The sequence below is a fragment of the Microtus ochrogaster genome, linkage group LG2 (genome assembly GCF_000317375.1).
Source record: "Microtus ochrogaster isolate Prairie Vole_2 linkage group LG2, MicOch1.0, whole genome shotgun sequence".
NCBI lineage: Eukaryota > Metazoa > Chordata > Mammalia > Rodentia > Cricetidae > Microtus > Microtus ochrogaster.
The window spans coordinates 2140947-2151114 of record NC_022028.1 but is presented as its reverse complement, the minus strand read 5'-3'; the positions used below and the strand labels follow the sequence as shown (position 1 = coordinate 2151114).

General features: G+C 48.0%; 1 protein-coding gene across 1 annotated transcript in view; it reads left to right on the top strand.

Annotated features, from left to right (window-relative positions):
• Positions 1-7867: 7867 nt before the first annotated feature.
• Positions 7868-10168, top strand: part of Trem1 (triggering receptor expressed on myeloid cells 1) — a 14548-nt gene continuing 12247 nt past the window's right edge. Inside the window, exon 1 of the mRNA XM_005359694.2 lies at positions 7868-7916. Coding sequence (XP_005359751.1) covers positions 7868-7916 — 49 coding nt within the window. The remainder of the gene's footprint in view (positions 7917-10168) is intronic.

The window sequence follows — 10168 nt, the reverse complement described above, 5'->3', positions numbered from 1 at the left end:
AAGTGACCCAGTGAAAGTGTTACAATTCTGCTCCATAAGGGAAAGTGACCCAGTGAAAGTGTTACAGTTCTGCTCTGTAGGGGAAAGTGACCCAGTGAAAGTGTTACGTTTCTGCTCTGTTCCATGTCCTTCCAGCAAAGGTTGTTACAGTTGGGCTCTGCTCTAGCCAAAATGCCATGCCACACAACAAACCTCACTCAAAAATATTTATTGGGAAGGATAAATCCAGGAGGGCAGCTGCCTCTAGGGAGAGAAGCAATAGCAAACTGAACAGGGCACACACCTTATATAGGGTTTTTTTTTTGGGGGGGGGGTGACAGATTGTAGCTTTTCCATGGTGGTTTGGAATTGGTGGGCTTTTGTAGCCCGATTCTGGGGCAAACACAGGGATTTGTGGGATTCAATCCCTGACCCTGGAGTCAAGTCAGGGGCAGGATGTCTTTTCTTTGGTTCTTTTTACCCTACAAGGAGGCTGAGGGCTAGGACCAGAGATGAGGAAGAATTTTCTAACTGGTGAGGGCAGAAAGAGGTGATGGTCCACGTACCTGCAGTCAGTGGCAGAATACAGGGGCTGGTTCTGAATGTTCAAGACCTTGATGGGGGTGGTAGGGATGCTGGAAGGCATAGGGAACAAGAAGCTTAACATCTTCCATGGATGTGAGCTTTTCAGCCATCATGTTCATGACACTGTAGGAATGGGAGTCAGTAGAGACACTATTCTCACAGATTGGTCCCCAAGTGTGCCCAGCATGTCCGCATCTCCCTGAACATCTCTTCAAGTGTCTGTGGACATGAAGATTGGACTCACAGAAAGTGGGCGTGAATGTGCTGAAAATGGCTCATGATCTCTGGGAACAGTAGGAAATGGAAATGAGCAGGGAACCATAATGAGGATTTGAGACCCCTTAGGCCACAGCAACTCCTGAGTCTTGTACAGGACGCCATGCGAGTCTCTGTCTCCTATGGGGATGGGGTGAGGGGGTGGTTGGGAGTGGAACTTACATGTTCTGTGTAGTAAGAGCAGCGGGCTGTGTCCTGCCACCCGGCTAGCTTTATCCAAAATAATTACACGGAAACTGTATTCTTTTAAACACTGCTTGGCCCATTAGCCTCTTATTGGCTAGCTCTTACATATTGATCTAACCCATTTCTAATAATCTGTGTAGCCCACGAGCTGGCTTACCAGGAAAGATCTTAACCTGCCTCTGCCTGGAGTGGGAGAATCATGGCGACTCCTTGACTCAGCTTCTTTCTCCCAGCATTCAGTTCTGTCTACTCTACCTACCTAATTTTTTGTCCTATCAGAGGCCAAGCAGTTTCTTTATTACTTAACCAATGAAACAACAGATAGAAAGATGACCCTCCTCCATCAGTTCTGTCCTTCCTTCAGGGTGTCTTAGGAGGGGTAGCCACTGTGGTGTTTCTGCTGCCTCAGCTTCTGGATGATTTGGAAGAACTCTTCCATGTACTGGGGGTGGGTGACTTCTTCCAGGGAAGGCTGGATTCAAGCACCTTCTCTTTGAGGTGCTCACACTTCCTCAAGGCTCCTAAACAACTCCCCCTACCCAACGCTCTTCATGGCATAGAGGGTTGCCTCACCTGCATTTGGCTGTCGTAGTTATTTAGGCTTCAGAATAGACATGGTAAGCTGGTGAGGCCCAGACAATGGACAGGGAAACTGAGGCACAAGTGGCCAAGCTGTGTGTACAAGGTCACACAGTTGGAACACAAACAGGTCCTAGTGTGATCCCAGGTGGTTGATTTCTAAAGTCAAAGTGTGGATCAAGTTCATAGTCCTTGAGTAAGGAAACTGGGGATCCTCCAGTTGGAGTCACTGACCCCCAAATTATCACTAAGGAGATGTTAAGTCTGTAGCCCAAGCAGGCCTGGAACTTAGGCCATATCCACATCAGTTACCACTGTGCTGGGACTGTAGGTAGGGCTACCACCCTGCTCACACAGGTCTGCAGTATGAGCCCAAGGTCCAGGGAACTGCCCCTTTGAGCTGTGGACTGGATTCCTGGTGTCTGTTTGCCAGAAGCGAGGAGGGCAACTTCTGACTTCTCAAATCACAACATGGCAGTCTGACTTGGTTCTTAGGCAGACCCCATTCTCCCGACCTCCCTCCCCCTCCCCACCTCTGTGCCCTGGGATGGCCCTTGCTGGCTTCCATACTGTCTCTCATGCTCCCCTCTCATCTCTTCTGCTGCTCATAGTGTGGGGAGGAGCACAAAGAAGCTTACCGGAAATGGAGGCGGCTGTGCTTCACACCTCTCCCTTGGAGGGTAGGAACTTTTCCTGGACACATCTTGTGGATCTCAGAGGATACTATCAACTCTGCAAGGATCAGTGAAAGTAAGAGTGAGGTCCTGTTGTTGAATATCAATTAATGATGTAAAGATGTGCTGCATTTGTTCCTGTTGCATTTGTTTAGTGTTGTAAAGATGAGCTGCATTTGTTCCTGATGCATTTGTTTAGTGATGTAAAGATGAGCTGCATTTGTTTAATAATATAAAGATGTGCTGCATTTGTTCATGCTGCATTTGTTTAGTGATGTAAAGATGATCTGCATTTGTTCATGCTGCATTTGTTTAGTGATGTAAAGATGTGTTGCATTTTGTTCATGATGCATTTGTTTAATGATATAAAGATGTGTTTTTTTGCCTGCCCAAGGACCTGATTGGTCTAATAAAAAGCTGAACAGCTAATAACTATGCAGTAGAAGTATAGGCAGGGCTGGTGGGCAGAGAGAATAAGTACAAGGAGGAACATAGGAGGGAGGGAGGAAGAGAGAGGGGGGGGAGAGAGAAGAGAACAGGGGGAAAAAGGAAGGTGTCTGGAACCAGCCAGACATGAAGTAGGACATACAGAATGAGAGAAAGTTAAAAATCCCTGAGGCAAAATGTAGATGAAGAGAAATAAGTTAAGTTAAAAGAGCTGTTGGAGAAGGGAGCTTGTTGGTTCCTGGCTACCTGGCTAGCTCACTGCTCGGCCCATTAGCTCTAACTTCTTATTGGCTAACTCTTATAAACTAATTTAACCCATTTCTATTAATCTGTGTATCACCACATGGCTGTGACTTACCAGCTAAAGTTCCCAGCATCTGTCTCTGGTGGCTCATGGCTTCTCTCTGACTCCACCCTTCTTTCTCCCAGCATACAGCCTATTTTTTCCCAGCTTGTTTTGTTCTGCCCTTGCCATAGGCTCAAAGTAGTTCTTTATTCATTAACCAATAAAAGCAACACATAGCCAGAAGGACCTCCCACACCATTTCCCCTTTTCTGTTTAAACAAAAAGGAAGGTTTTTTAACTTTAACATAGTAAAATTACATATAACAAAACAGTTATCAAGCAAGAATTACAGTTACTATATTTATATCTACTTTATCTTTTATCATAAGGAAAACTATAACTATAAATTCTGTAACTCCATCAGAGACTCCAGAAGGATATAATATTACCTAAGTAAATAGGAAGTACATTGTAAGCAACTTCCAAAACTCTAGAACTGACAGAGCATCTCACTGCCTGTACAGTCACCCAAAGTTCTTCTGTACCGTTGGGGCATTCACCTTCAGCCCACAGGCCCATGGTATCTGTCAGATTTTTCCACAAAGCAGGAAATTTCAAAGATAGTTTTGCCTATATTTTTTTGATATATTTTATATCAGTTTGTCAGTCACTTTCTTCTGTGTCCTGCAGAATGTCTCACTGACTCTTTCAAGTAGCAGGAACCCAGAAGGACCATCTCACCTTTAGGCAACTTCAGCAGTGATTTCTCAACAGGTACCGCATATCCAGTTTATCAAGCAGTCCAGGCAAGAGCAGCTTTTTGCCCAAATGTCTAACCAACCCTATAAGGAGCCTCTTTGATGTCCATCTTCCTCCTGAAGTAGCTTGTGCTGCCCGGAGCAGATGTGTCTCATTGTCATGAAAATCCCTAAGTTAGTAAAACACTGGTGGGGCAGGCTAAGTTAATAAATCTCAGTGTCATGATTTGGGAGCTGGTGGTGGCCCCTCCCAAGATAAAGACTGTTACAGGGTCTCTTGTTAGTATTTTCAGAGCAAAGGCAAAAGGTTCAGAGCCATTGTGATTGAGGTGTTCACTGTCCATACTTATAATTAGGCTTTTCCGGACCCTCAGAGGAGGGAGAAGCTCTTGCATTTTGAGGAATCAATGTGTAACCAAAAATGGGGGCAGTGAGGAAAGGGGTCCACTAAATTGATGCACTCTAGCACCCTAACTTTCATGGTTAGAGCCTCGAAGTTGGGGGTCTGTTAGCTTGAGGTCTGGATGCAGAGCCAGGCCTGAGGTTGGACCTGGTAGTCAAGGATCTGTTAGCTTGAGGCCTGGATGCAGAGCCAGGCCTGAGGTTGGACCTGGTAGTCAAGGATCTGTTAGCTTGAGGCCCGGATGCAGAGCCAGGCCTGAGGTTAGAAGAAATCAGTTGCAGATGGGTGTGGCCTGGGTGATTCTGCTGTGGATTCTAGCAGCCATGTCCCACATGAGAACCTTTGAAGGTCCTTGTTTAGGGGCACACTTCCCCTCGGAAGTTTCACAATCTCCCATCTCCCACTTAGGGGTAGTTTCCAGTGTGGGGAGTTGAACTCTATTCCCCCAGGACAGGCACCCTCTCATGTACTTTACAGGTGTGAAAATCAGCGCAGAAAGAGATGAGTTCCCAGGCCCATGCACTCTGAGACAACTGTTTATTGTTTCAACCTCACATCCTCTTTCACTGCCTCAAATCCACGGCAGCTCAGCACAGGTCTAAGTACCCGCTGGATTCCATGCAGATGTTGACAAACACGTGAACAGTATCGGGAGTGGGGAGAGCAGAGGGCAGTTAAGGGACCAGCTGCCCCTCTCCCAGTGTGTCCGTCCCACCAAACAAATTCTGTTACTGATAAATACACGTTTGGGGGAGTTGAGGATGAGCACAGTCCCTGAGACGCTGCTGGATGTCACAGTTCAGAGCTGAGCTCCCAAGGGATGGAGCCTCCTGGGAGGTGGCCCCACTCCTTGGGGATCTCAACCATGCAAAAGGTGCTTATATTTCTGCATCACTTGGGCCTGGCTTACCCTTGGAGGTTGGGCAGCAGCAGCTGCTGCTCAGGGCTTATATGGAAGCCACACATGGTGCCTTTGTGTGCCCGAGTCACCTGGAATTGAATTTTGCAGTCTTTCAGATCCTGGTGGGCATCAGGGTTATTTTTCTGTATGTGTTTGATGATGTTGTAAACTAGCAAAAAAAGAAATCTCTTCCTTCACAAGGACAAAGGACGGAAGGCTCAGTGAGGCCGGCATATGGGGCATGACAACAGCCTCTGCTTGGACTCGGGCAGCTCTCTGAGGAGCAGCATACCACTTTTGGTCTGGGACCCACTCCTACCCCAGTGGAGACTGTGGTGCTGAGAGCTGACAGAGGACAGAGGAGCCGGCAGCTTCCTGGTTTTGGAACAGGCCTGGAAATCCCTATATAGACAAGAACTACTGATTCTGCTTTACTCTTCCCCCCTCCTTCTGAGAGCTGAGGTGACAACACTGGCTACCACTGTGCTAAGGGTCTCACATGTGGCCTTAGCTTTCCTGGAGTTTGCTATGTTTGAAGTTGGTCTCGCACTTACAGCCTCCCACTTGTCTCTGTCTCTCAAGTGCTGGGATTAAAGATGCATGTCACCAGGCCCAGCTAGAATTACCAACTGAGTCAAGAGTATAAAAAATATACGGGGCCAGGGAAATGGCTCACCAGGTAAAGGGACTTGCCCCCAAGTCTGATGACCTGAGTTCAATCCCTGGGATTCACATGGTGGAAGGAAAGAACTCACTTCCACGAGGTGTCCTTTGACCCCCAGAAGCCTGGAACAGCTTGTGAGGGCCAGAGATATTGGATCCTATAGAGCTGGAGTTACAGGTGATTGTGAACCACTAGACATGGGCTCTGGGGACTGAACTCAGGTCCTCTGAAAGAGCAGCTAATGCTTTTAACCACTAACTATCTTTGCAACTCCATAGCTTCCTCGTCCGTAAGTGAAGACGGCTTGCATTTCTCACGGACTAAAGTTTTAACCTCCCCTGATTCCCTGGATAGTACCCTGGCCATCTATCCATCCCTGGATAGTCCCCTGGCTGGCCAGCCAAATGGTGTCCAAGGGTCTCCCATTATCTTTTGATCTTAAATGATTGTACTTGAAAAGTCTGGGTCTGGCTTTTCTGTTTGCTCCCCCCTTCCCTTTACAGGGTGTCCTCATCTCCTTTTGAGGGTTCAGGGTCTGTATCCGCTGGTGTAATTAATTTGTTTATTTCAGGGCCAGGGATGGAATCCAGGGCTTTGAACAAGCCAGTTGCTACTGTTATCACCAACACCACAGTTATCATGAGATCATCACCACGACCACCGCCACCGCCGCTACCACCATTGTTACTATCACCACGACCACTGCCGCCACCATCATCATCATCGTCGTCATCATCATCACTGTCATCATCACCACCAACACCACCGCCACCATCATCGCCATTATTGTCGTCGTCATCACATCACGGTGCCCAAGCCCCAGACCTCAGCTCAGAGATTCACAGGCTGACACAGTCACAGCCACCACGCTAATTCAGCAGTTTCCATGGACACCTTGTATTCATCTATGAGCCATTTGTACATCCTCTGGGGTGTCTGCTGGGGCTGGGGACAAGTGTCCCCTTGCATTAATTACTTTTCTCACTACCATGACAATACCAGACAACAGCAACTCAAGGGAGGAAGTGTTCAGCGTGGTTCTCATTTCCAGGGGACACAGGACAGCATGGTGAAAGCATGCAGGCATCACAGATGCTGATGTGTGGCCACCATGCAGGGATCACCCATGAGTTGATGGTTATGATCGGCGCTTACAGAGGTGACTGTGCAGGCTGCCAGGCTGAGGGGCAGAGCCCCAACCATGCTTTTCTGTGGGTGTCCACCCCATCCCAGAGACTCACGCTTGCTCTAGCATACAATTCAACCCAAAGGTTGTCACTGAGGGTGTGCGGTCAGCGAGCGCGTTGTGTCTAGTTGCCTCACAAAGGTGGTCACAAGAGGAAGTTGGATTCAGCATATTCAGGAACTAGCGTGCCACAAAGTGTCGGAAACTGTGTCAGAGGTTCTGAATTCCTGTTTGCAGAATGAGAAAGTCGACCTCGTGTCTGAGCTGGACATTGAAGCTGCACAAAAACTGACTACAGTTATTCTCGCTCAACTTTCCTGAGGTTGAGAACGAGCATATGGGCATGGGCCTGTCACCTCAGCACGGAGGATGACAAGTTAGAGGGCTGCCTGAGCTGCACTGTAAAACCTTCTCTGGACAAACAAACAAAAAAAACAAACAAAAATATTTATTACTATGGGGCATGGGGTGCCTTTAATCCCAGCACTAGGGGGCAGAGGCAGGCAGATCTCTGTGAGTTTTAAGCCAGCCTGGTCTTCGGTGAGTCCCCGGACAGCCTGAGTCACATAGTGATACCCTGTCTCACAAAATAGTGCAAAAACCCAAAACAATGAAATCAGTCAGTCAACCAACCAACCCCCCCAAAACAAACAAACAAACAAAACCCCCATACAGCAACAACACAGGATAGAGAAGAAGAGAATTATTTTCGGAGAAGAGGGAACAGGTTCGGGGGGGTGGGGGGGAGGGTGGAAACTGAGGTTTGTCCCCGGGAAGCCCTACTGATGTCAGCAAACAGGGTAGCCAGTAACAGGACTGTACCTCCCAGGAATGGCCTCATGTCCTGTTGTGAAACTCCCCAGAGAGTCTGGGTACAGGGGTGTCTTATCGCTGTCCCAGCAGCCCACGGAGGCAGTTGGACAGTTGGAGCTGAACTTGGAGCATGAGGAAGGCTGGGCTCTGGGGGCTGCTGTGGACATTCCTTGTCTTAGGTAAGGCAGGCGGGAGGTGGGAGTGGGCGAGAATCTGGCCTAGGACGTTAGCAGCCATATGAGTGGGGTGTGTGTGTGTGTGTGTGTGTGTGTGTGTGTGTGTGTGTGTGTGTGTGTGTGTGTGTGTGTGTACATACAGGTTGGTGCTGGGTGTCTTCTTCAATTGCTTTCCACTTCTTTCTTTCTTCCTTCCTTTCTTCCTTTCTTTCTTCTTTTTCTTTTTTTAACTGAGACAGTTTCACTGTGCATCCTGGCTGGCCTGGAACTTGCTATAGAGACCAAGCTGCCCCTCTATCTGCCCCTGCTCCTGTCTCCTCACTGCTGGCATTTAAGGATGCCCTGCACGGCCACACCTGGATCTACCTTGCTTTTGAGTCTCTCATTGACCCCGGAGTTTGTCTATCTGTGTGGCCAGTGTGCCCTAAGGACCCACTTGTCTCTGCCTGCCTGGTGCTGGGACAGAAGTGCGTACCCCACAATAGACTTTCTCTGTGGTGCTAGAGACCAAAGTCGGGTCCTCAGGCCTCTGCACAGGTAGTGCTTTGCTGGTGGGGCCACCTCCAAAACCCCACGAAGCTCTGCCCTTCTGAAGGGCTAAAGTAGTGGTTCTCAATCCATGGGTCGCAGCCCCGTCTGGCGGTCAAATGACTTTTTCACAGGGGTCACTTACGACTATAAAAACCAGATATTTACATTAATATTCATAACTGTAGCAAAATTATAATTATGAAGTAGCAATGAAAAAAAATTTTCCGGTTGGGGGGGTCACCCATAACCCCTCTGAGTCATGAGGAGCTATATTGAAAGTTCACAGTATTCGGAAGATCAAGAGCCGCTGCTATAAAGCACAAGGCCCCCCAAACGTGGGGTCAAACACTGCTCACCTCAGGCCAGGCTTCGCCTGAGTGCAGAGAGTCAGATCCCGGAGGCTAATGAACAGAAATATAAGAAGGGGTAGAATTAGAGAGGCAGGTGTCTATGCTATTGTTTCTGGCCTTTTAAAAATTTATTTTATGTGTATGTTTGCATGCATGTACCACATATATGTCTGGTACCTGAGTAGGCCAGAAGAAGGCATCAGCTTTTCCTGGAACTGGAGTTACAGATGGTTGCAAACTCTGGTCCTCTGCAGCAAATGCTCTTAACTGCTAGTTTGTTTTGTTTGTTTCGTTCAGTCCTGGGGATGGAACCCAGGACCTCTCACATGCCAGGCAACTGCTCTACCACTGAGCCACAGCCCCAGTCTCTGTGTGAAGTTTCCTGTCAGAGACATACAGATTTTTCAGTGGAAACAATGACAGTGGCACAGGTCTCACTAATAACCAAGGCAGTACTCCTGCCTCAGCTTCTGTGTATTTGGATTACAGATGGGCGATACCAGGCCAGCAGCTCCAACCAATCCAAACATGAAATGATCTGAATAACAGTCTCTCATTGTAGCCCTGGCTGTCTTGGAACTGTCTATGTAGAGCAGGCTGGCCTTGAACTCACCTAGCAATCCTGCCTCTGCCTTCTGAGTGCTGAATTTAAAGTGTGTGAGTCATTATGTCCAGCATCTGAATCATATTATTTCATGTTGAAATGTTTCTTCTTCTATTCCCCCATGGTGCTTTTGATGTGGACAGTCCATTAGACCTCAAAGATGGGATTCATTTAACAGATATTTCCCAGAGTTTCCTTGGGTCTACAAATCTGCTACTTCAAAGGCCAAAGGTATGAACAGAAACTTGTGTCTGTCCTCACCGAGGTTGTAATCCCAGCTCTTCATCAAATTCTAGAGCTGGAGAGCTCAGCTTCTCACATGGACTGAGCAGGGCTGGGCCTGCCCCCAGCCCTGTGTCTTCATTTGTAATATTTCAGTGAGTCAGTACTTCCACGAACACAACTCAAGGGTGGGGCCTGTGATGTGTCACACCGAGTGGAGCAGCCATCCTGGGATGGAGTAATCAAAGCTGATTCAACACAGCCCTGCGCCTCGGCTGGCCTGTCTGTGTATGTGGGGACATTCTGCCACTCTGTTCTTCTTTTTTTCCTGAGACAGGACCTCATGTAGTCCAGGTTGACTCCAAATTTACTGTGTATTTGACGATTATCTTGAACTTTTTCCTGAGCAACCCATTTCCAGCACTTCAGCCTGAGATTACAGATGTGCACCTCCATGCTGAGTGTGGAGGGCATTCCTGAGATTACAGATGTGCACCTCCATGCTGAGTGTGGAAGGCATTCCTGAGATTACAGATGTGCACCTCCAT